This window comes from Triturus cristatus, chromosome 6 (genome assembly GCF_964204655.1).
Source record: "Triturus cristatus chromosome 6, aTriCri1.1, whole genome shotgun sequence".
Classification (NCBI taxonomy): domain Eukaryota; kingdom Metazoa; phylum Chordata; class Amphibia; order Caudata; family Salamandridae; genus Triturus; species Triturus cristatus.
Window position 1 is genome coordinate 38,032,045 of NC_140589.1, and position 26,637 is coordinate 38,058,681.

General features: G+C 50.4%; 1 protein-coding gene across 3 annotated transcripts in view; it reads right to left on the minus strand.

Moving 5' to 3' along the window:
- LOC146813709 (uncharacterized) overlaps positions 1 to 26,637 on the minus strand; it is a 248,540-nt gene that overhangs the window by 195,819 nt on the left and 26,084 nt on the right. For 2 of the 3 annotated variants that reach the window (XM_085610204.1, XM_085610202.1), the window contains exon 2: positions 21,705 to 25,162. In XM_085610204.1, the coding sequence (XP_085466330.1) occupies positions 21,705 to 22,160 (456 nt within the window). In that variant the 5' untranslated portion in view covers positions 22,161 to 25,162. Of the gene's footprint in view, positions 1 to 21,704; positions 25,188 to 26,637 lie in introns of those variants that run through there. The other variant, XM_085610203.1, reaches the window with a different exon arrangement.

Genomic DNA, 26,637 nt, shown 5'->3' on the forward strand with positions numbered 1-26,637 from the left:
ACCAGCATGAATTCTGATTAAGATACCCGCCTGTCCTTTTATGGACTTGTACTCCCGCAAGGAGCCCTAATTACAATCCACCGATGAGTTCTGCGCCCAAAGAGCTCGAGGCCTTTAAAAAGTCCGACATCTCTCGTCACCTCGCAACGTCCTGCTCAGGCCCAGCTATGACAGCCTGTGGTACCCTCAGGCGGTACTTTCAGGCACGTCGGAGGTTTTTGCGTGGCCCAGGTCAACAAACCGGAGGGAACAAGAAACTGCTTCAAAGTTTTTTTTACAAAAAATGCCTTGCACGAAAAGAAAGACCGTGGCAGGTGGAGAACCGGGTTCCATCTAGTCGTGTTAGCAGTGTTAACGGTTTTGTCACCAATTAATATGCCAGTTTTATCAAATCTATAATTAAATGTTGGCGCGAGGAGTGTGGGACCCTCAAAATGTGTGGGCATGGGAAATAAGAATGCTTCTACCCCTTCTGGGGTCAGGGTACTTAGGGGCATATCAACAACAACCGGCGATAATTATCTCTAAGCGCACTTAGCGCTAGGATAATTATCGCCGGCTAGCGTGAATTTTTATCGCTGAGATAGCGTGCTATTAGCAACGCTTATCTCAAAAGCGATAAAAATCCTCACGCTAACAGGCTAACGTGAGATTATCGCTGGAAACCCAGCGATAATCTCACGTTACCGTGTTGATATGGACTCACAAACTTAGCCATGATATCCTCCTTCCATAGGATATCATGGCTAAGTCTGAAAAATACCAGACGTAAAAAAGCAGCGTTAACCGCGGTTAGCGCTGCTTTTTTTGTCTCTAACAGGGTTAGCGACATTCTTGATAATAAGAGAAATGTCGCTTAGCGACATTTCTCCTATTATTTTACTCTGGAACGCCCCCTTTGATCTCATTAGAGATGCAAGGGGAAGCGTAGAGTAAAAGGGTGCTAACATGCAAATTTGCGTGTTAGCACCCTGTTGTTGATAGGGCGCTAGTTTTATCTCTGCTTTTTTGGCTTTTAAAGCCCTTGTTGATATGCCCCTTAATTCCTTATAATTAAAGCTCCCAGATTTCCGTTTTTAAATATTTTACTGTTAAATACAGGTAGAAAACAATCTATTTTCTTGTCTGTATTTATTTTTAAATATGGTAAAATACAGAAGATAGGTTTTCTTCTGCACGATTCTCACTACTGTCAATCACGCCTGCTGGGCCAATAGCTATGCAGACTGACAGGCAGGGGAGTTGAAAAACAGAAAAACCATTTCCTACTGAAGTTTTAGTAACTGCAGCATCCAGGCGTTGAAGCTGTTCAAGCGTGAGTAAACCTTTGATGGTTAAATAAACGTAGAGATATACTCACTGAGGGGTTGTTTTTAACACTAAGGAAATAATATAGACGGAAATGTGAACAAAATACCGTAAAAGGGGGAGCCCTGGTGCAACCTCGAAACCTGACCTCTCCTCTTGCTCCATCCAAAGGAGAATTGTCCCACATGTGGAATATGTGCTGTGGAAATGAACACACCAATGTGCAGCGTGTAAATTGTTGTAAACATACGAGAAGCCATTCAGTGACGTCTTTGAAAGTCAGTCCTGTGGCAGTGAATGTGTGCAGTTGTGCAGAGAGGTTCCCGCGGTCTTGTGCTGAACCCCAGCAGGGGAATCTGTGAACACTTCCTTTTTAGGAGAACCTCGTCGCCAGAGCTTTGTCTCGCAGCGTTTGGCAGGATGGCTGCTGAAGCCCAAATACTCCTGAGCTCTCGTGGCAGCCACCCAAAGCCGAGCTAGCGAGGGCTACAAACCGCAGCATCTCATTGGTCAGTGGCTATCAGCCTATCACTGCGCCAGCCACTAGATCTGGAACATCTCAAGCCCTTGTGCACGAAACACCTGCACTAAAGCCGACCTGGGAACAGGAGCGGAAGCGGAACTGTCACACCTGGCAATTTGCAAGTAGCATGTGACTTCAAAAACCTCTTCCTACCCCCTCCCCCCTCCCCCCCCCCCCCCCCAAAGTGGCAATCCTTTCAAATAAAAAAAACAGCCGGTCAGGGTCCCGTGCAGAAGGGTTTGTGGGACTCCTGCTTACCCACTTTTGTTGCCGCTTTATTCTCCTGCAAAGAAGTATGCTGGGAAAATAATTCTTACAAACATTTGTTTTGCCCGGATTGTTAGCTGCAGGTGAGGTTTTCAGAGGCTGTACACGTGCAATGCCGGTCAGGGCTTTGGAAGGAGGAAGACATTACAGCCTGCCCCCCCTCACCAAATGGAGAAAACAATGTGCCAGGACGTAAGGCTTACTTGAAATACTGTGCCTCCTACGGGTAACTTCCCAGGTCTTAAAGCTTACTTTCAATACTGTGCCTCCTACGGGTAACTTCCCAGGTCTTAAGGCTTACTTGAAATACTGTGCCTCCTGCGGGTAACTTCCCAGGTTTTAAGGCTTAATTTCAATACTGTGCCTCCTGCGGGTAACTTCCCAGGTCTTAAGGCTTACTTTCAATACTGTGCCTCCTACGGGTAACTTCCCAGGTCTTAAAGCTTACTTTCAATACTGTGCCTCCTACGGGTAACTTCCCAGGTCTTAAGGCTTACTTGAAATACTGTGCCTCCTGCGGGTAACTTCCCAGGTCTTAAGGCTTTCTTTCAATACTGTGCCTCCTGCGGGTAACTTCCCAGGTCTTAAAGCTTACTTTCAATACTGTGCCTCCTACGGATAACTTCCCAGGTCTTAAGGCTTTCTTTCAATAATGTGCCTCCTGCGGGTAACTTCCCAGGTCTTAAAGCTTACTTTCAATACTGTGCCTCCTACGGGTAACTTCCCAGGTTTTAAGGCTTAATTTCAATACTGTGCCTCCTGCGGGTAACTTCCCAGGTCTTAAGGCTTACTTTCAATACTGTGCCTCCTACGGGTAACTTCCCAGGTCTTAAAGCTTACTTTCAATACTGTGCCTCCTACGGGTAACTTCCCAGGTCTTAAGGCTTACTTGAAATACTGTGCCTCCTGCGGGTAACTTCCCAGGTCTTAAGGCTTTCTTTCAATACTGTGCCTCCTGCGGGTAACTTCCCAGGTCTTAAAGCTTACTTTCAATACTGTGCCTCCTACGGGTAACTTCCCAGGTTTTAAGGCTTAATTTCAATACTGTGCCTCCTGCGGGTAACTTCCCAGGTCTTAAGGCTTACTTTCAATACTGTGCCTCCCACGGGTTACCTCCCAGCTCCCCTGAAAACCTGCCGGCGGTGATGATTTTACTTAGAATATCTGCGAGGCTGTCTTGGATGTCTTGAAAGCTTCAAGGCGCTAGTTTTGGGAAATGAGCCTCGCGCACTCTGTTTCTTTCGGTTCTTCTCTACCCTGACTCCATGGCCCCACCCCTTTCATCTTCGGACATCATTGTGCGTTTTATTTCCATACGGGCACCGAGAGGGGCTTCACACTTCTATATTTCCAGTCTGTTTTGCCCACAGCTTTGTATGGCGGTCAATGCTGCTCCTGGTAGCCTGCCCCATGCCACCACACTCCGGAATCATGTCTAAGAGGACCACCCTCTAGTCTAGAAGGAACCCCTCCACCCGTGGTTAGAGTCCTAGTTTGGAATGCAGAGGGCGCTGCCAGCCTGCCCCATGCCACCATTGAGAGGCACAAGGCTGACCAGCCCTTCTTCATGGCATGGAGTGCCTCAGGGCGGAGGGCGCTGCCAGCCTGCCCCATGCCAAGAGGCTCCAGGCACCTGGCTGAGTGGAGCCATCCTCTTGAAGTCCCATGTGCCCTGGTTATCCCCCTAGTATGGAGTACCTAGGGCCAGGGCGAGCTGCCAGCCGGCCCTATGCCAGCATTCTCCGTGAACAAGGCTGACTGGTCCATCCTTTGGAAGGCCAAGCATTCATCCATGTCACCACCTCTGAAAGGCCAAGCTACCACTCATGTGACCCCCTCTAGAAGGCCAAGCTACCACCCACGTGACCCCCTCTAGAAGGCCAAGCTACCACCCATGTGACCCCCTCTAGAAGGCCAAGGATTCACCCTTGTGAACCCCCTCTAGAAGGCCAAGTTACCACCCATGTGACCCCCTCTAGAAGGCCAAGGATTCGCCCTTGTGACCAGGGCGTTAAACTCGGGGTGAAGCGAACGCGCTGTGAAAACGAACTAGGAACCAAAGTCCTGTCAGTGAAAAATGCTCCTCGGAGAACAGAGACATTACACCCCCACGGTGTGGCACAGGCAAGTACCAGCTGTGCACTGGCGTGCTCCCTCGTGTCCTGTGTGTGACGTCACCGAGTGGGTCACACACAGGACATGAGGGAGCATGGCTACCCCCTCCACATCTAATCGTGCTGAGCTCTCAAGTACAAGGGGCTGAGGGGGAAAGGAGGCAGCTGCGCTGTTCGTCGCAGGCGCTGGCAGAGATGAGAGGCAGGTCCCTCGGTGGGCATCACAGCTGCTCCAGGAAAAGGGCTGAAGGGACTGTTTCTGGGCCCCTTGGCCCCTGCACCCAAAGCCTGTGACTACCTATGAGACGAAGAGCGGACCGGGGAGGCGAAGCCGCACCATAAGTGGACCGAGGGCTCATGGGCGCACGGGCATCGAGGAGGGTAAGGGGGGTGTGGGGCGGGTAAGGAAAGAGCATGCGCACCATGCCCCCTTTTGGCCTCTGCAGGTAGCCATACCTGATGCGGGAAATCTCGCGCTCAAAATTGGCCAATACATAACAAACAAACCATATTATATTTGTAAGCACATGTTCACCCCTTGGGCAGTTGGAGCTGAAATAACAGATATTTTTACTCAACCATCCATACTTAACTGTTTTACTTGCTCAACCATCCATGCTGTTACCAGTCCATACAACCATACGAAAATGTATACCTGAAATAGGCCCCCCTCTTTTCCACGAGGAATAGAAGCCTGCACTGCTGATGCCCGGCTGTACCTGCTGTGTGAGGGATGATGTGGTGTAGATGGGAAGCTTGTCAATTGATGAGGTATCTGTTCTGTGTGAGAGGTAAACATTGCGCAATTAATGCCTGTTCTGTGAGAGACCCTTGCACTGATGATGGTGCACCTTGCACTGATGATGGTGCACCTTGCACTGATGATGGTGCGCCTTGCACTGATGATGGTGCACCTTGCACTGATGATGGTGCGCCTTGCACTGATGATGGTGCACCTTGCACTGATGATGGTGCGCCTTGCACTGATGATGGTGCGCCTTGCACTGATGATGGTGCCCCTTGCACTGATGATGGTGCGCCTAGCACTGATGATGGTGCGCCTAGCACTGATGATGGTGCACCCTGCACTGATGATGGTGCGGCTTGCACTGATGATGGTGCGGCTTGCACTGATGATGGTGCGCCTTGCACTGATGATGGTGCGCCTAGCACTGATGATGGTGCGCCTAGCACTGATGATGGTGCGCCTTGCACTGATGATGGTGCGCCTTGCACTGATGATGGTGCCCCTTGCACTGATGATGGTGCACCGTTCCTCTTTTGTGAGGGAGAACATTTTGTATTCTCATGTTTCAGACGCATTAATCACACCCACTGATATGTACACATCTGTTGGTGACATGGGAGTGCCCCGACTGTGGTTTCTAAACAGATTATAAACTTGATTCCGCCTCTTCCTTGAAGACCTGCATGCAGTGCCTAATTTGAGCCAGTGGTTTCCAGTGCTCGGCACCAGCACTTAATCGTCAACACCGGTGCTTGACACAGTCTGCCACAAGGTGGCGCTGTCTGGCCAATTTAGAGATAACCACAAAAAGAGTCAATTTCTTAATCCAATGTACATTAAAAATGACTATTACCTGCCGCCCAAGCCATTCTTATCGCTTCGGGGCCCTGGAATAGTCCATATTGTCGCATTTGTAGGGGTGTGATGGGTTGCAGTTGTGTTGTTACTGTCATTGGCAGCGTGGCGGGGGGGTCTCCTGATAAGAGCTCTGGCACTTATTACCCTCTGCCTGCATATAGGGTTGCCACCTTCCTCGGACAAGAATACTCAACCGTTCCGTGCAATGTGGGGGTTGTGTTAGTGGGTGTCTGCTTTTCAAACAGATGTTCTTCTGTAATCTTTGCCCCACTTGGTCCCTTCCTTGTGTGTCTAACAGAGAGGCCCCGCCCCCTCTGCTGTGCAGAAGCCCATAACCCTCTGCTGTGCCGGGGCTGGTGGAGGACAGGGTGTGAACCTTGAGTCTCCCATCTTCTTCCTGTCTCAGCCTGGTTCCATCTACCCCTCTCCACCCACCCTTCAAGTCACTGCATCGTGGTGTCCCACCCCACGCCAGTGCGTGAGGAGACAACTCCAGGGGTCATCGACACGCCACCCAGATGTTATAGCGTTTGCCCGATCAGTTGCGAATCCAGCTGAAGCGACACAGGGATGGTACCCTACAAGAACAGCACACATTAGACACCGCTGCTGTCATCATCATACACAACTCGTCATTCGGTTGTTTAAGTGGCTGCTAGGAGAGTTAGCCCACAACGTTACAATCCCTTGAAGTGGAAACATGGAGGAACTGGTTCCTGGCTTTGTTGAAGACCACAAGAGTACGAGGGGTTTAGGTTCCAGGTAGTTTCAAACTGTCCTCTCCTGGTCTTTTAGCTTCCTTCTCTCATCACATGCTGTTAGGGATTCGGCAGCATTTTCTTCTGTTTCACAGTTTCTCCGACGCTGCTCTCCCGGATTCGTCGCTTCTTGGAAGCGGGGTTTGTTGCTGGGCCTTGGCTGCTCAAAGGCCTGCTGTCGCGGCCCATCGTAAGCCTGGTCTGCTGATGTTAGGTATGGCTTTATGCTAGGCTGCCCTTCACTGCTGTGAGAAGGAACTGGACATCATAGGCCAGACCCTCACTGGGGCCCTACTCTGGCCATACTCTTCCAAATGACTGAAAACTTACACCTCCAACCCGGCCAAATACCACGTCCAGTGGGCCCAGCCCGCATTATCTTTTTAGCTGGGTGCACCTCGTTGCTTGTTGGGAAATCTCTGACTCACACCTCCTGAACATTATTGACTAAGCTAAGTCTCCAGCCCTTTATACATTAGTTCTCATATAGTGTCACACTGGACCATGAGAGTGATGTCTGTGCACCCAGAAGTGTCCTCAAAACGCTAGCATACTGCGCAATGCAAGAAAAGGCCCCAGCCCAGGATTCTTCAACCACTTTGTATTTACAAAATCAGCTGCTCAGTCAAACCCCAACTCAAAGAAACTCAGTTTCCAAGAGTTTCCTGAACCCCAGGAGTTCGTGTTCTGCCCTCGGTCTAAAGTCCGATCTGCCCAGACTCCTCTCTGGGTACTTCAAGGGACTTGTCTCCAGTTTTGCAGTTTACTTCATATAGCACAAATTGGTCCAAGGGCATCAGAGTGCTTACATGACCAACAGGTTACAATACACAAGGTCAGACTTGTTTTTTAGGTAGGGGGATCAGGAGTTTTGCCCAGAATCATAGGATGGTGAGCAGACGCCGGGATTCGAACTGGTTCCCCAATTCCAAAGCAGGCAGCTCTAGGCAATTTGCCATATGTGTTCCCATGCGCTATTCTTGTGAGGCCTGGTTGATGACCAGAGGGATCTAACCGGAGTGTGGTGTGATGCTAGTTCTGAGTTTGGTTGCTGCTCGTCTAGAGATGAAGGCTGAGTCTGGCTGCCTGGTTCTGCACTCTGAGCAGGTTGCTGGCAGTGGTTTGGCCAGAGTACATTACATGGCAGTGATTCCCGCGCCCCATTACCAGGGCGCTGGCTAGGTTTACCATATATCGCAGCTGAAGAGGGCTGAAGTAGTGGAAGTCCCAAGCGAGGACTGCGGGAATCTGAGGAGCAAAAGGAGGGGATATCTTCAAGATCCTCTGCGCTGTTTTTTTATTTTATTTTGTGGCACCCAACGGATTATTTTAACATTTAGTTCAAAGTATAAACGATTACTATCAAATGATTTGAAATACAATGAAATAAAAAATAATTACTGTGAAAGGAAAATAGGAGGATATAATGAAGATAGAAAGGGAAAATACGAGCAAACAAGCATTGGCAAGGCCAAATCTGTGTTACTTTGCCATTGCTTATTGTTGGCTTGTATTGGTTTTACCTAACACAGCAAGCATTGGCAAACCCAGTACCTACCTCCCAGAAGATCTTGGAACAATATGTTGAATATTTCCAAGATGGCTCCTTCAGTGCGTCCACTCAACAAGTCAACAAGAGGATCACCTTCAAGCTCCTCACCCATGCACACAAGGCACTCCATAACACCGGACCAGCATACCTCAACAGACGACTCACCTTCTACACACCCAACCGCCAACTCCTCCGACCTCGCCCTCACCACCGTCCCCCGCATCCGAAGAGCGACCTCCGGCGGCAGATCGTTTTCCCACCTCGCCACCAAGACCTTGAACACCCTCCCCACCCACCTGCGGCAGACCCAGGACCTGCTGACCTTCAGAAGACTCCTCAAGACCTGGCTCTCCGAGCAGTAGCAGCGCCCCTCACCCCCAGCGCCTTGAAACCCGCACGGGTGAGTAGTGCGCTTTACAAATGTTCTGATTGATTGATTGATTGATGTGACAGCCATTTTGGAAGTTTAAAAAATAACCGTGCAGGGTAGCCGGTTGTGGCTATTGGCTTTGTCAATGCTTGAACAATTTTACAGGCATTCTCAAAGCCAATGGTGACGAGCAGCGGCTAGTGTGCAGGAAGAGACAGACGGGGAGGGGAAAAAGAGACACCAAGTGGCAGCAATGCCTGGTGCCAGGGGAGGAGGGAGTGCCGCCATGCGTGCAGGAGGTACGAGGAAGCATAAAAGGACATAGAGTTCCATCAAGGGCTAGATCAGAACTTCCAGACATAAAACGCTGAAAGAAAAATAAGTGCATGACGTCAGCAGTGGAAGGATACACTAAACTGCTAAAACCCAACTTCAGGGGTTGAGATCAGAACTCCCAGACATATAAACAGAAAGAAAAATATGTGCCTGACGTCAGCAGCGGAAGGGTACACTAAACTGCTAAAACCCAACTTCAGGGGTTGAGATCAGAACTCCCAGACATATAAACAGAAAGAAAAATATGTGCCTGACGTCAGCAGCGGAAGGATACACTAAACTGCTAAAACCTAAATCCTCAGGGGTGGGACAAACAAGAAAAGGGAAGAAAGCCATAAAATCAGGAGCAGGGAATTGAAATAGACAAATGAGCCATCCAGTCACAAGTGAGGGGCAGACCCAAACCCCACTCCAATCATACATCAAAGTAATGGGAACAATGCTGCCGGCACAAGACCGAAGATGAAACTGTCAGAACAAAGACTGCACAAAGGAAACGCAAAATAAAAAGAGGCTGCAAAGAAACTGGGCGGAGGAGAGAGAAAGGTTGATGATGTGAATGCTGGAGGAGAGCTGAGGGTGGGAAAAGGGTGCACATTTGGAAGGTGCCCTTCTATTATAAGCAAAAAATTAAGACAAAATAAGCACATTTTCAAAACATATAATGTGACTTAAAAACATTGTTTTTCCAAACAACTGATCGAAACTATTAACACAAGTTTCAAACTTTATTGCAGTTGTTTTAAGTTAACTTGAACCAGTACCGCAATACCCAGAATGCACTGGGCGGCCAAATAAAAACCTGGGGCGGGAATGTGGTGTTCCTGATGGCATGGAGTTATCTGCAAGCTTTATTCTGAGCTCTCCGTTTCAAGACAATCTTAGTGGTGTGGTGGTGGTCGAGGGATTCTTCTACACAGGGTCACACATTTGGACCCTACTCTTTTTAAAAAGACAGATCCCAGGCCAGGCAGGTTCACAAAACACCTTGGGAGGAAAGTCCTTCTCCTACTTCCCAGGCAAAGCCTGGGACACCCTCCCCTCCCCTTCGGCAATCCCCCACATTGCCCCAGTTCTGGAAGGACCCCAAGACCTGGCTCTTCGGCTGACCCCAGCAATCAGCAGAGACGGGAAAGGAAGTCGCACAAAAATCAGGCGGCCGGATGAGTTATCACTCAGCGTCGTCCACGTCCCTCTTCAATAATTACGTAAAAAAGCTTGTGGTAGAGTCACAGTCTAAAGTCAGCAACACTTGAAAACATGGCTTTTGTCATCCCTCAAAGATGTTCAACAATCACAGACTCGTGTTTCCCTACTGGAGACTCACAGTAGCTTATAGTTGCCATGCTCTGGAATCACGGCATGCAATGCTGACATATACATATAGCCAGAATTGACTTTTCAAGTGCCCAAGACTGGAGGCAGTCTGACTGAAATGGCTGTGCACTGAGACTTAACCCAGCTCAGGCACAAAATATTAACAAGCATTTGCAATGCAATAGGTCTCGCATTTGCAAGAGTTTAAGCTATTGGCATTGTAAATGACAACGCCTTTTATTTATGTTGTAAAACCAACACGTAAATAAAAGGCATTGCCATTTACAATGCCAATAGCTGAAACTCTCACAACTGCGAAACCTATTTGCATTGCAAATGCTTGTTTTTCTAGCTATCTGCTTCGCTGATAGGGGCTTCTTTCATTTTGCTCAGCTCATGCAAGCAAGTGGACGCCTCGTGGCCTGGTGATGACAATTATGCTTTTATCTGGATAATCGCGCGACCTGTACAGAAGGTCTGGTCTTCAAAATATGTGGACCAGGCTCCAAATCGCAGTGCACTTTACATCTCATTGTTTTAAAAAAAACAGCATACTAGGAAAAGATCTAGAACAAAGTGTGTTTAATGTTATGTTAACTCATGAGATTTGAACCTACATCACTCGTAAATGTGGGCCTTGCTGTGCTCTGAGGCCGACTGGCCAATAGGGAGAGTACCATAAGGTATGTGGTTGGTTTGTGTGTGTATGCCTTGTTTTTGATATGCTAGAGTAAAAATCACGTCTCATATTTCACTCAACCAGACCAGTCCACTCAAAAAACGCACCAGCCAAGGTTTTTGTTCACACTTTTAAATAGGTTGCATCTCGTAAAAAATAGATATTTTAGAGGAAGAGAATGGGCCGAAAGCACAGCAGCCACTTTGTACAAAAAGTCTGCTATCTCTCGTGATGTTTGCCATGCGTTTAGCTTTCAAAATAATGTGATGGTATGGGAGTGTTGGGCAACCCTGAAACGGAGCTGGTGAAATCGGAGGATTTGTGCAGAGAACAAAAACAAAACTAAACTAAACCCCTACAGAAGAGGGCGCTTCTGATGAACAGCGCAAAACACATTTATTTTGAGGTCAGATGTTGTTAGTCAGCTAGTGATATACTGAAGGGGGGTGGGGGAGCTGATGACGCAAGCGCCTGCGGGGTGTATGCTGAGGCACTACGGCTCTGAGTTTAGTTGGTAACGGGACAATCTGTGATTCTAAAAAAGCAATTGTTTGTAGCACATTATTATTCCACGCCGGCCCTCGAAGCACTCTCCAGAGCAGTGCTTGCAGAGGCAGATAAACATTTGGACATGTCCCTTCTTGATAGCAGCAGCTTCCTTTAACTAGCGTTGCGAAGCCAAGGACTGTTTAAACAAGATGTTGCCATTGCGCAAATTGCAAAAAAAGTGCTTACTGACTTAATGAAGGAGACAGGATAACGCCGCAAGCAAACGATCGAGTCCAGATGGGCCGGTCGAGAAGGAGACAGGGTGGTAACAAAAGAGCCTGGTTTTCAATCAGAGGCCACCGTTCAGCATAAATGATGACGCCAGCCAATGGGACTGATGGACGGGGCTTCAAGTCCCCTTCTGAAATCTTATTGATCACAATAAGCCTCGCAGAGCGAGGAGCGCATGCGCGCTCCAGTGCTAGTTCTGCAAGATCTAAAAATGACATACAGAATTAGCTATAGGTACTTAAACACAACAGCTGTTTGGGGAAGTGTGGGAATGCGCTTGTCGATTACTTGCCACAAAACTCAGAAATGCAACAAACAGCCTCGCCATATAGTGTTTAACAGCAGCAATGAGACCAGGTTTCTGGGCCTCCAAGTGAAGAAACAACTCCCATCCAGTCTCTGTAGGCAACCCTGCCTCAAATGCAGGCTGAGTGAGAGCAGCATTCTGCCATCGCCCAGCGCTAAAAAGGCTGCCTTTGTGCTCCAAAGTCTAGGCTTTCATGCAACATGTGGATTACAGGAGATAACAGAAAACACCGGATACGTGTGCTGTTTACTCAAACCTGGCATAAATATACCATTTGTTGTGCTTTTACGAATGAGCTGGGAGGGGAGAGGGAAAAAGACTTAAGCGGGGTGTGAGTTGTAAGCAGGACTTTGGGAGAGCAGGAAGACACATGCACCCAATGTAGTGCTTAAAGATAAATAAAAATGTACCCTGAGGAGTGCTGTGGAAGGATACAAGTCATCCAATCAAAAGGATGGTAAGAAGCTATGCTCCAGAGGAGGGACAATCACAAGAAGAGGAATAAAACCCATTGTATAAGAAGTATGCAAATGAGAAGCGAGAGAGTCAAATTATTATTAGCAGTGAGCTGACCAAAAGTCCATTTTGTGAATTGGATATGCACACAATAGAGGTCTGAAAACAGACAGCTAAATCTAGTAGGTAGATAGTGCAGAAAGAGCAATGGTGGCACAATATATATATAAATAATTTCAGTTTCAGTGAATAAGAAAAATAAAAGCGGAGACGGGCACAGGAACCACCGGAGGAGCTCAGGAATGGGGGAAGGCAAAGGTGAGGAAGCAAGAAGCGGCACCAAAGGAAAGAGCGAAAACAAATGCACCTCTGGTACAGTGCTGAAAATAAAAGGATAAAAAAAAATAGGTGCCCGATTGCAAGCAACATCGGCAGTGGAATGGTACCATTTAACTAATCTGAGCAATGTGAGACAGAACTGCTTCTGGGCAGGACAAACAAAAGGATGGGAAGGAAAGTGACTGAATCAAGAAAAGATAAATGAGACAGATAGAGGACTCCAGTCTTGCGCAAGGACGACCTGACCCAAAATGCACTCTATGTACATTGGAAAGAACAAGGCTGGCCATCTGACAGTTAAAGGTGTCTGTAGCCGAGACGTAGAAATCAAAATAGCAATATAAATAAATTCAACAACGGCCAGTTACTGTGTTTAACCACCACGGCTCATTGGTCTAGATACTGTCATCTTTGCTATGTAAACTGTTTCTGTTTAAAATGTTACATGAAATAAGTTACAAATAAATTAAATAGTAAATAAACACAACTGTTACATTCCAGTGATTTCTAAAACAAACAAAAACAAGACAAGCCCGGCGGAGCGTGGCGCGCGCGCTTGGCGGGGGAGCGCATTCCAGGCGGGGGAGCGGACCCTTTGAAGTGCGATGCCAAACGGATTGCTTGGCGGCACGATGCGCGTGATTGTGCGCGTGCTCGCCATGCAATCCGCTTTTCGGAGCACTTTTAAATGCCCCTTACAATAGTCTTGCTTTGCGATCGCTTACGCGATAGCAAGGCGAGACCTAAAAATCTCAGTGCCCTCATGACTCTGACCTCCTTTTCAACACAAACAAATTATGTCAGCTAAACCCAGCTACTTCAATAAATACACTGCGGCCTCCCAAGAACTCTAAACACACTGCAGTCGACAGAAGAAAACCCGGCAGAGAAGAAGGCCAGTCATCTCAATGTACCACAGGCCTGATGCTGGCCCTCACAAGTGAGGCACAACAAGGCCGAAACGTCTAGAGATGCTTATGTTCATGTGCAGATGTGATGTGGGCCAGTAGATCAGGCTAGATTTTTGGGACAAGGCCAAGTCTGATTTGCATATGTTTGATCCCAGTCTTTAGAGGCAATAAAACAATGGAATGAAATAAATCCCAAAAAGCTGTGGCTAAGGTAAATTCAAGCATTCCATCCATCACTATTTGTACTTTTCACCCTAAGTGTGTCTGGTGGGTCCAGACAGGGGCCCAGACAAGCCCAGTTGGTGTCAAAAGTCTCCAACCGCACCTCACTGGTGAAGCCCAATAACCCCAAAGTATTTCTGTCTTACCTATGTCCCGCAGACAATCCGGCAGTTCGGGCTGAACTTCTGCTATTGGCGCAGTACAAGGGATCATTTGCATGTGGTTGGTCCCTGCCTGTTGTGGGACAGCGAGCCAAGTAGACATGTGCTGTAAAACTTTGACCCAGAGCAAAAGAAGAGGGGGGTGGGGGGAGTAGAAAAGGAAGAAAGTAGAGAAAGGCAGGAAGACAGTGATAAAGTGGGGATAAAAAGAACCTACTATAGCGAGGTAAAAAATAAGCTGAAAATGTAGGTTGGTGGAAGAAAGAGAAGTGTGAGGGAATCAAAAAGAGACCCTTCTTGTTATTCGGCAACCCCGCATTCCAACGGACTCCGAAAAACATCTTTGTGCCCCTGCACTTATATCTATCAAAGCGAAGCACCGGGCAGAAGGGCTGGCTCAGCCACGGAGAGGCTTCAACTGCCAGTAGTGAAACATAAACTAAAGGACGCCCGTCTTCCTACATCATCTTAACTATAAATAACAATTTCCCTTTCGGCCTTGATGGTATTGACAAGTATATACTTTGCCATTTTACCGGCACTCTTCGGTAAACAAATAACAGATGCGCTAAATAAATTATTCAACCAGGTGCTCGAATCCAATTCACGTCTCACTACATTTCCGTGAGACAGCGGAGGGTGAAAACAGAGTTATTGCCACTCGAATCCCGCCTCATGCACGTTCCCAAAGGCTGCTTTCCTTGTCAGTCACTCCTCTCCGCGTTGCTATTGGTTGACGATGAGGATGATGCTTTGTCCCATGCATGCTGCTCTCGCACAGACCGGGGAGTTCCCGCCACGCCGCCCCCTCCCAGCCAGCTCACCTTGAAGTCCCGGAGCCTCTCGAGCTGCTCGGGGCTCAGGGCCCCGGGGTCGCTGGGCTTCAGCGCAGCCACTGCGTGTCTGCCATGTCAGCTGCGGCGACAAGACCGGAGGTAAGCCGGGGAAAGCGAAGACCGGGGAAAGCGAAGGCCGAGATGCCATCAGCGTCGCTATGGGAACCAACCAGTCACGTGACGGAAGCCAGAAACTCTGACGTCTTCAGAGGTGTTTGATTGCTTTCATCTCACAGACATTTCTACACATGCCTAGTGACAGTGAATCATCGTTCCCTGAGCTTTGCAGCTTTGTAAGCAGCCGGTTTAAGACACCCCAAGGTCAAAAACTAGTACTCACCCCCCAAAAAAAATTTAGATTAGTGTGCGTGGAGTTGGCGGGTGATAATTTTTTATTAGTATGATAGAAGAGACACTTTAGTATGAAGTATACTCCGCCTTATTACCGTTACCCAGCAACAATGTTAGTGTAACGGGCGCCATTTTAATAACGTTACACTACAGCATAGCCCGTAAGCTAATGCAAATCATAGTGAATGGTAGTAAATTTAACTCTAGCTGTCCCAAACGTAACGCTGGTAACAGGTCAATAACGGCAATCACACCACATCCACCAACTAGAGTCACCATTCCTATGGCTCAGTCATAATAAACATGTAGTAAACATTGCAGCCATCTCAATTAGAAGGCTAAGGACTCGCTTGTGCAAAGCGCATCAGAAGCAGGAAAACCCCCTGACGCCCACAAGCACCATTTTGATTATCACGTTGCCCCTTTGCAATCAGACCCCAAGATGGTGGCCAGGAAGTGACGTCTGCCTACTCCATTTCCTGCTCCCTTACAGGGCAACCGCCATTGTATTTCTATAGTCACAATTCACGAAGGGCCAGAACAATGAGCAGAGGCAACAAGGACCCTTAGGGGACAAAGCCAATGCAGCGTAAACGTCCTGAACCAAAAAACTACCACCCTCTTAATCAAAAATACTCACGTAAATCCTACTGTCACATATGTCCCTGCGCACCCTGGGGCTCCTCTCGACTCTGACAGCAGACGGAGAGGCCCGCGAAGCGCTGCGATCTGCACACGGCCTGGGTGGCGCATTGGCAGTCACAGTGCACCACTACAGCGGAGGAGGGAACCCGGTGGGAGAGCCTCTTCTGCTGCCCTGCGTTCAACTGCTGCAGCGCCTGACCGGGAGGAGTGAGTCCGGGTCCCCGACACTGCAGGCGCGCGCTGCAATGCCAACAACAACTCTCTTTTAGAGCGTCCCAGTTGGACTGCCTCACATGACTGTTTTCTTATCTTTATGGGGACATGTGTTTGGTCCCATAAAGATAAAAAACCTTTTACGCCAGCAGTAAGTCGGGGCAGCCAGTCCAACTGGGACGGCTCTAAAAGAGAAAAGTTGTACGTCACAGTACACTCCTTTCCAATGGCTGGCCACCGTTTAGCATAAACGGTGACGCCAGCCAATGGAAAGGAGGGGCGGCGCTTAAAGCCCACTAGAGAAATCTAACCTAAAACGTTAAATCTCGCCAGCGAGACTGCGCATGTCTGTGCAGTCTTACACCAGGCGAGACCTAAAAATGACAAATAATGTAGTAATACTATAACAAATGTGCTGGATTATGCCACATAATTTGCCTTTTCCTGCTCTGCCACATAATTTAGCCCTTTCCTGCTGCATAATTCCAGTGGTCCGGCTCATGGTATCAGAGAACTCATCTGCACTGATTCCCAATCAGAGGAGGCGCTGCAAGGTCATTTGGGGCTGGATTGTTCCTATTGGTAGAGGAGCAGGGCTGATTTGCATATGGTTGGTGCAGAGAGCAAAGTGAAGATGCTCTGTAATACACTGTCTGCAGGTAATGTCCACTGTCAGACTCAGTCCAGCGTTGCATCTATTAATGTTTGTTATTCTCTACTTTACAGACATCCAGGCTACACCGCCTGTTCAGAAGGCAGGGCCCTAAGAACACGTAACAGCCTGACAGTCCAGTCCAGGATTACATTTAAAACACTGTCCACGATAATCAGTATTTAATGGATTAGAGTGCCAGGTTACAACGAGAAACAAATGCACCAACCAAGGCCCACAGAACAGCAAATCAACCAATGAAAATTCAAACTGTAGAAGCCAGGAACATGTCATCGGGTATTCAAGGGCCAGGACTGTGGAGGGCAGAGAGAGGGACCAACCATGTCTGGGGCAGGAAACTCCTGAAACAGGACTAGTGGGGCACCTTCAACAGCGTCTCGTGGACGGGTCTCCGATGTACAACATCAGATCCGCCCTCAACCTCCTGGACCTCTCGGCAGCCTTCAACACGGTCTCTCACCACATCCTTATCACCAGACTCCATCACATAGGCATCCAGGGTGGCGCTCGACTCGATCGCCTCCTTCCTCTCCAAACGGATCCAGAGCATCCACCTCCCACCCTTTGCCTCCGCACTCAAAGCGATCATATGTGGCGTCCCCCAGGGCTCCTCCCTCAGCCCGACCCTCTTCAACACCTACATGACCCCTCTGGCCAACATCGGCCGCCCCCAAGGACTCGACATGTTCTCCTACGCCGTCGACACCCAGCTAGTCCTATCCTTCTCAGAATACCCTGACCCCGCAAGACTCAACTTCCAATCGACCATGACCAATATCCCTACCTGGATAACAACCAACTGCCCAAAACTCAACCCAGACAAGACAGAGATCAGCATTTTCAGAACAAAGCTCTCCCCATGGGAGAACAGCTGGTGGTCCTCCGCTCTCGGCCCACCACCCTCCCTGTCGGATCACGCACGCAACCTCGGCATCATCCTGGACACCCAGGTCACTGTGAAACAACAGATTAATGCCGTATCCTCTGCCTGCTTCCACACCCCCGCATGATCTTCCGGTGGATCCCCACCTCGATCGATCAGGAAGACAGAAACCTAGGCCCTCATCTCAAGTTTCCTCAACTAAGGCAACGCCCTCTACGCCAGAACTACTAAACAGCTCCTCAACCGCCTCCAGACCAACCAGGACTCAGCAGCACGACTCGTCCTGAACCTTCCCAGAAGAGCCAGCCTGACCCCTCACCTCAGATCCCTCCACTGGCTCCCCATCCAGAAGAGATGGCCAGGGTTTAGAGAGGGATGAAAAAACTAGGGGGGTCTCTCAAAGGGGCGTGGCCAATGTAATTTAGGGTGTGGCTTAAAACCACAGTAAGCTAATATGCTGTGCTTAGCATAGAGTGCCGCCCGACTTGTATTTTGCTGTTTCTGTCATCCCATCCAGATATATGATACAACAAGTAACATCATACCTACAAGTCAGGACTATTGGCTTTGTCAATGGTTACTAGTTGGATAAGATAAACAAGCAGCAAGTATGGCTTGTATATAATATTGAAAAAGCTTCCACTGGTGACACCTCGACAATGTTGCTTCTCCTGAGTTTCAAAAAGAGAAGGGAAATCCAGACAGAAAATGACTCATTTTAAAAGGATTTCCCTTCTCTTACAATGCTCACCTGGCATGACGTCAAGCCGTAACTTCTCCACTAGTGAGAAGTGAGCAGTGTACGCACGCGCACATGATGTGCCTGCTGTCACTGCAGTGCCGAAAAAACCAGACCGCCTGTGCCAGGGCACAAAACAGAGCCCAATAGACACCCGTTTCGAGGACCCCTTTAAAAAGAGACCCGTTTCAAGGCCCCCTTTAAAAACTGCCGGTGCTCGGCACCGGTGAGACCCGGCCCACTTAAAGCCCTGGAGATGGCTCTTCAAACTCCTCACTCAATCCTACAAAGCCCTCCACAAAACCGGCCCCAGCGACATCAATTACAGCCTGGCCTTCCACCAACCGACCAGAGAGCTCCGCTCGGCCACCCTTGCATTAGCCCGCGTCCCTCCTGATGCGGTGGCCGCGCCTTGTCCTACCTCGCCGCCCAGTCCTGCAACAACCTCCCCCACCACCTGCGCACGTGCCCCACTCTGAGGGAGTTCAGGAGGCAGCTGAAGACCTGGCTTTTCGACCTCCACCTCTCTCTGACCGAGGATCACTCAAACCACACAGCGCCTGGAGACCTCTGGGCTGCTACACAAGCCCCGATGATTGATTGATTGATTGACATCGATAGGCTGAAAGAAGCAGCTTAGAGGCCACCAACTGATAGCATTAACAAAATGTCTGTGGGAGTGGAAGGGGAGCGCCCCTGTGGCAAAAGGCAATATTGCCGACAGCACTGGGCACACATTGTACTAGGCCAGAACTGTGACACTGATAAATAAGCATTGGCAAAAGCCACTGGGCCTGGCGTTGACCCCCCCACCCCAACCCCAGGGCTGGTCTAATAGAATTGCCTGGGCTGCTTTGTGTTCTCAGTCCGGCTCTGATTGGAGTGAATTGATGTGCGCGTGGGCGTGTTCCTTGTGAAACTGCTGAGTGTCTTCCCTCACTCACAGGGACGTCGGTGGAGTTTGCTGCAGTGGGAGGGAGAAACACGTGAATGACGCAATAACGGCCCAGTGAATGAAGAGGGCTATAAGTATATAATATTATAAAACTTTAGTAAAGTCAAAAGGTCTTGCTCAATGCCTGACCTAAAAACTAGACAAAGTGGGGCTGAACGTGCCCTTATCCCGCCTGGCCTGCTATGGACTGACTGGCAGGGGTCGTGGACACTTGTCCTCAGACATGAGCCTTCCAAGGCCTCAGAAGATGTGGAGCACACGCAAAGGATCACGGGAAGTCTGGGTAGGGTGAGACTGCTGGGTTTGGACAAGGTCTCGGACCCTAGAAGCCGGACTTCCGCTCAGGCAGCCGAGGCAAAGCTCTGGAAGAACCACTTCCGGATGAGGGGTGTCAATAAATCCAGCCAATGGCAACCAGCGGGGGTGCTGTAAGCCCACTGTGAGCTCCTGGTCAACTGACTATGGGGCATATCAACGAGGGCTTTATCTCTGCTTTTTTGGCTTTAAAAGCCAAAAAAGCAGAGATAAAACTAGTGCCCTATCAGCAACAGGGTGCTAACACGCAAATTCGCATGTTAGCACCCTTTTACTCTACGCTTCCCCTTGCATCTCTAATGAGATGCAAAGGGGGCGTTCCAGAGTAAAATAATAGGAGAAATGTCGCTAAGCGACATTTCTCCTATTATCAAGGATATCGATAACCCTGTTTGCGATAAAAAAAGCAGCGCTAACCGCGGTTAACGCTGCTTTTTTACGTCTGGTATTTTTCTGACTTACTCATGATATCCTATGGAAGGAAGATATCCTGGCTAAGTATGTCTATCCCTATCGGCAAGCTATCGCCAAACCTTGTGGGATTATCGCTGTATTTCCAGGGATAATCTCACAATTGGCAGCTGGCGCTCTGAATTTTATCGCTTTGGAGATAAGCGTTGCTAATAGCACACTATCTCCGCGATAAAATTCTGAGTTGGCCGGCGATAATTATCCTCGCGCTAAGAGCGCTGAGCGAAAATTATCGCCGGCCCTTGCTGATATGGGTCTTTAGAGCGGTCTGGTATGTCCGACCCACAAACTGTGGTGTTAAGAGCCATATCACCAGTTATTATGTGTCATTCATTATATTTTGAGAAAACAACGCCCTCCGCCCCTGCCCAGGCACTTAGAGGGGGAACCAACAACAGGCACTCACGAGTGGGCCCCACATTCCTCCGCCCTTTGAGGGGGTTAATGCATCGATATTCTAGCGCTTTGATAATAAATATCTCAATCTTCAAATATGTATAAGATAGCTCATGGGTTGGTGCGCCTGCTGCAGTGGTCTGTGTGAAGTTATTAGCCAGGTGCCTGTGATACACGACAGCTTAGGGCGTTCAGTGCAGACATTCTTACACAGCAGAGGATTGTCAATCATGTGTCTGTGATGTAGGATAACTCAGTGGGTTAATATCCCTGCCGCAGGCACGCTTACACAATACACAATTATTATTCAGGTGTCTGATATCTAAGATAGCTCAGTGCCTTAAACTGCTTGCTGCTGACGTCCTTCTGTGACCTAACATTATTCTTCAGCTCTCTGGGATGCTGGCTAGCTCAGTGTTTGGTGCGCCTGCTGCAGAGTTCCCGGAGTAAATTATTTCTATGGTTCCCACAATGTAAATTGCTCTGTGGGTAAATGTGCCTGCCAGTGCTTGTCACAGGTTTGAATCACGGAGGGTTACCTCGAACAAGGCGAGTACCATTAAAGTGAGCAGGAGTGACTCACCATATAGGCGCCTTTAAAGATGCCAGTCAGCGGCATTAGACAGCAGAAAGCGAAGTGTTTTTAAAACCCTTCTGTAGTAACTGGAAGGCGAACCGCCGCGAGGCAGCTTGTTCCATTTCAGGAGTGAGGTTTGATGTGCGGTCAGTACTGTATGTGTCTGTCCCTTTGCATTATGGTACTTGTAGTGCTGCACTTATAGTAGAGAGAGTAAAAGGACAAGCAAGAGAATAAACGTCACACCTGCAGTGAGGCACCCTGGGAGCTCGGAGTAAGGGCTGTGGCTCTCTATGGATCTGGTTAATGTCTGGCACAGGTTTTCTTGATGTGTACACTGTGGGGCATTTCAAATGGTGTCCTCGTTTGCGCCATAAAATATGTAATTAGAAATCGATAAACATATATTACATGACACTCTAAACATAGCTTCAAGAAGCCCCATGTCATGTGTGAGACACTGAACCATACCTGTGTTTCTAGCCAGCAGCAATTTGGATGCTGGGTCTTCCAGGCCCAAAACAATAGCACATTTGACCCAAGTCCCAGAAACCCTAGTGGTGTTGTTGAAGGAGCCCGTGCTGGCCTAAGGTGTCAGATACGAACCTGCCCTCAGTGGGCAGCATACTCAGTCAGTGACTTACCTTGACCTGGGCCTGGGGCCGGTTCTCGCGGTGCATGCCGGCCACGCGCGGCAGATCCCTGCTCATCCGACTGTTGTTGTTGTTGAGGTTCCGCTCAGATCCTGGTGGGGGGCCCCTGGGGATCCCCTCGGTGACCCCAGTCGGGCCTCCTCGCCAGTTGGACAGAGTGATCTTCCTGATGGCGCGGGCGGCCAGCGCGTTGCGGTTCATCTGATCCTCCTCGGTTATGGAGTCTGTGGGGCCGGGCCCCCCTGGTGCCCCGGCTGTGGGGGAGCAGGGCTGGCCGGAACCCGCCTGCGCCCTGGCCAGGTAGAGGGACACCCGGTCGTTAAGGTTGGGGTGCAGACTGCCGTTGTCCAGGGCGGCCATGCCGGGGTCCCCATCGGTGCATTTGGGCAGAGAGAGTCGGGTGCCAACTGTGAAGGGCTGCAGTTTCCTCACTGCGCTCTCAGACATCCTCCCGAAGCATCAGGCCCCCGAGGAAGGAAGGTTCCAAAAATGGTTTTAAGAGGCCCTCGGTGACCAAATGTCTAATCCAGGCCAGGGGGCCGGACAGGTGGGCGCAGAGATGAACCGCGCCCTGCGCCTTTAAGAGGCCTGCGGGGCGAGCATGCGTGCCCACCTGCCGGCTTTTGGCGGGCTGCCTGGGAGGGAAGGGGCAGGTGGCGGCACACGACGCTCCTCGGGGACCGGGGGGCCCTGGGGTGGACCTCCAGCACCCCTGCAGCAGCTGCCCCCCGACAGCTGAGGCCTTGGGCCGCTTCCTGCAGCCTTGGCGCGCGGCTCGGAAAATACAGACAAACCCTCCGGCCGAGCCCGGCGTGGCGGCCAGAGACAGGCCGTCTGAGGGAGGTACAGGAATATATATTTACAAGCAAGGAATGGAGAGAACGAGGCCTGCGCTCCCGGGGGCGAGTGGAGGTCTGTGGTGGCCCAATGTCAAGAGCAAACGCACAGTGTCTTCAAAAGAAAGAGGAAAGGAAGGTCCCAGTGCACACAACAAGCTAAAAGCTCAAATCCAAAGACAGAACAGAGTAAAAAGCGGCAGTTTCCAGACTTTAACCCCTTGCTTCTTTCCGGAGCCAGTGAAACGCAGTGCGCCGAGGAAGGCTCCTTCAGAGCAGAAAGCAGTCTTCTTGGCGCCTGAATCTGGAGCAGATTCTTAAAGGGAATGGAGGCTCTTGGTAGCGGTCTTTTGGGTGGGCTCCTTTCGCTACAGCCCCCTTTATGAAGAGGGCCCTTTCGGGTGGGCTCCTGCCTCCGCAGCCTTCTGTGTGGAGGGCCCTTTTGGGTGGGATGTGGGCTCCTGCCTCCACAGCCCTCTGTGTGGAGGGCCCTTTCGGGTGGGATGTGGGCTCCTGCCTCCACAGCCCTCTGTGTGGAGGGCCCTTTTGGGTGGGATGTGGGCTCCTACCTCCACAGCCCTCTGTGTGGAGGGCCCTTTCGGGTGGGCTCCTGCCTCCACAGCCCTCTGTGTGGAGGGCCCTTTCGGGTGGGCTCCTGCCTCCACAACCCTCTGTGTGGAGGGCCCTTTCGGGTGGGCTCCTGCCTCCGCAGCCCTCTATGTGTAGGGCCCTTTCTGGTGGGATGTGGGGCTCCTGCCTCCGCAGCCCTCTGAGTTCAAAGAGGTCTCTTAGGGTCTGGCTCAATGGGTGAGTCGGCAAGCCCCTGGCATTCCTCCAGTGGTCCTGCAGTGGAAGCCTCAATGGGCACGAGGAAGAACCGTCCTTTTATCCTCAGGGGCCATGTATGAGTTTGACTACACAGGTTGATAGGGGGAGCTGCACATTCTCATCAGGGCGGTGTTCGCACACTTTGTCAAAGAAGGAACCTTTGGGTATCAAGCCTCTTATGAGTGGCCGCTTCTCAAGCTCCTCCAGAGGCCCTCGTCCCGTCAGGCCCTCGTCTCGTCAGGCCCTCGCCTTGGCTTCCTTCTGACGCCTTGTTGACTGGTTCTTCGCTCTGAGGTGCCGGATGAGTGCCTGGCAATGCCTTCAGCGGGTGTCCAAGGTGCCTGGAGCTCTTGTGTGGGTGGAAGGCAGCCCTGCTTTGGCAGAAGGTACCTGCCCTTTGCCTCCTTTGCAGGCTCTGGTTGCCTCTGTTTCACCTTGTAGGCCTGTCTTCGAGGCCTGGTCACCTCGCGAGCTGTCAGCTGAGAGATGCGTCCAAGACTTCAGAAGTACTGGTCCGGCTGGAAGGCAGGCTTGCCAGGACAGAGGGTGCCCAGGAGGTCACTTGAGGCGGCCGGCCTTAGTTGGAAAGTTTGAGGCCACTTGAAGACCTTGAGAAGGTCAGAAATGGTCCTGTTGATTCTGGCCTTTCTATGGTGTAGAATCAGGGTCTTTGCGTGTGCTTTGTTTGGTTGTTATACAAAGTGACGATGCAGCCGGAGGTGACTACTGCCCAATGGCCTTCAAGCTGCCAATAGTCTTTAAAACACTTCTTTGGTGTGAGATGAATCAATTTTTGTAGATATCTCCAACAAGATCCTGGTTTCTGGATGTTCTTCTGGACTTAAGTTGACGGCCACCATTCAGTCCAAGAGGCTTTGGTGTCAGTGGTGCGATAGTACCTCCCCGCCCGCCTTGACGAGCGGTTCTCCAAGGTAGGTGTGCGCCAGCAGTGAAAGGGGTGATGAGGAATGGCTGTGAAGATTGGCCAAAAATGTAAGGAGCAATCTTTTGTCAGTAGGAGGGAAACCCTTTGCAAACTCTGTGTGGGAGGCTGGGTGTGCCGGCTCTTCTGGGATTGCCGCTGTCCGTATATCTTGTTGCCTCCACACCTTGCCGCTGTCCGTATGTCTTGTTGCCTGCACACCTTGCTGCTGTCCGTATGTCTTGTTGCCTCCACACCTTGCCGCTGTCCGTATGTCTTGTTGCCTCCACACCTTGCCGCTGTCCGTATGTCTTGTTGCCTCCACACCTTGCCGCTGTCCGTATGTCTTGTTGCCTCCACACCTGCCTTGATAGGTCTTTCTCTCACCAGGATCACTGCAGGAGGCTCCAGGTGACCTAGATGATCTTACAAGATGGCGGAGGACTTTCTGGAGCTTTTGGACAGCTAAAGGTCATTTGAAGGTCACCACAAGCTTTGAGCAGGCCAACAGGGCGAGTTGTGCTGTAGGTGGCTTTGGGGCGTCGTGTTGGCCAGGTGAGGTGGTCTTCTTACTCGCCGTCCACCTTCTTGCCCAGGTTGAGGAGGCAGAGCACGCAGCCCAGCACGGCTTGGCGGGATTCGTCAGAGGTGGCGCGCCGCCACACGCGGCGCAGCAAGGTCGCAAGGTGGGCCCCGGCCCAGGTGAGGCGCTTCCTGATGAACTGCACCCCGGAAGCAGCAAGCCTGCTGCCAGCCAGCCGGATCAGGAGGGTGCGGAGCAGGAGGAAGGGTAGGGGCATGCTGCTGCTGCTGAGGGGGCCCAAGGCCCAGGGCTGCTGGCCTGGAGGCGTCGCCGGCCGGACCTGCAGAGGGGAGACATGGTGGAGACAGAGGGAGACAGTGAACAAACTACCAGGGCTAGAAGCAAACATGAGAGAGCAGAGGGAGAGGAGGGCTGGGGAGGTGGAGCCAGGGAGGGGGCAGGATGGGGTGAGTGCAAGGCAGGCTGCATGAGATCACCATCCCGGCCCAGTGCCTTCCCCGGCCAGCAGCCCCGCGCCAGGAAACACTTCACGCATGTCTCCCGCTTCCTGCCCCGCGCCAATGTTTCCTCTCGGTCACTCTTTCATTCTAGGTCACTTCTCTCATGTTTACACTTCCACCTACTACCATTCAATATTAAGTTAGCTTTACGCACTCTCTTTCGTTCCTTTTAGATTTCTTTCTTTTACACGATTAATTTTCTTTCTGCCTTCTTTCTCTCCTTGTTTTCTCCCCTAACTCTTTTATTCTGGTCACTTTCTCTCATGTTTACTCTTCCAACTCCTACCTTTCAATTCTAAGTTAGCTATACGCACGTTCTCTTTTCTTTTAGGTTTCTTTTACGCGTTTGTCTTTCTGCCTTCTTTCTCTCCCTCCTTCCCTTCCTCCTTTTTTCACACTTTATTCTTTCTTCCTCTTCTTCCTGTGTTTATTGCTTCTACTATATAACCCCTTCATCCTTTGCTTATGCCTTTTTTCCTCTTCTCATCTTTCATGTTTTTGGGTTCTCATAAATTATGCCTGTCTTACTTCCTGTTTTTAATTGCTCCTCTCTTTCTCCTTCCTCAATTTCCATTCTCCCGTCTTGCTTCTCCCCTGTTCCGCATTTCCCTTGCCCTGTCTTCGAATCTTCTTTTTTCGCAGCCGTGCGCGCATTAGCCCAAGTGGATGGTACCCCCCCACTCTCCCACATGCAGCTGAGGGCAGCTCCTTAGGACAGGATTCTGCAGCATGATGTAATGCTCTCGGCAGAAGCGGCTTCAAGCCCCCCCTATACCCTCACCCCCTGCGTGGCTGTGGAGCTGGGACAGGGGCCCTCAGCAGAGTGCTTGGGGTTGACTTTGAGGGGGGGGGGACACCACAGCAGGAGCGGTCATGGGCTGGTGAGCATCTAAGCACCCCCCACCCCACTCCCGAAGTTCACACGAGTTTCAACTCACAGGGGATACCCCCCTCGCACCGCAGGGGAGCCCTCCATGTACTCCCCGCTTCCGCCTCACCCCCCTTCCCTGCATGGACGGCGCTGCAGCAGAGCGCGCGTTTCTAAGAAAAAGTGACGACATCGAATTCCAACCTGATGTCCTAAAAATTATATCAGAAAATACAAGTGTGCTCCCATGGAGACATGCAGGGGTGTGTGAGGGGGCGGGGTGAGGGAGGGGGTGGGGGCTGAGAGGAGAGGAGAGGGAAGAACCGAGAGGGAGATTCCCTGGGAAAGAGATGGGACGTCGAGGGAGAAGGACATTAAAGTAACCGAGAGGAGAGATGAAAAGTCACAGAGGGAGAGCGGGAGAGA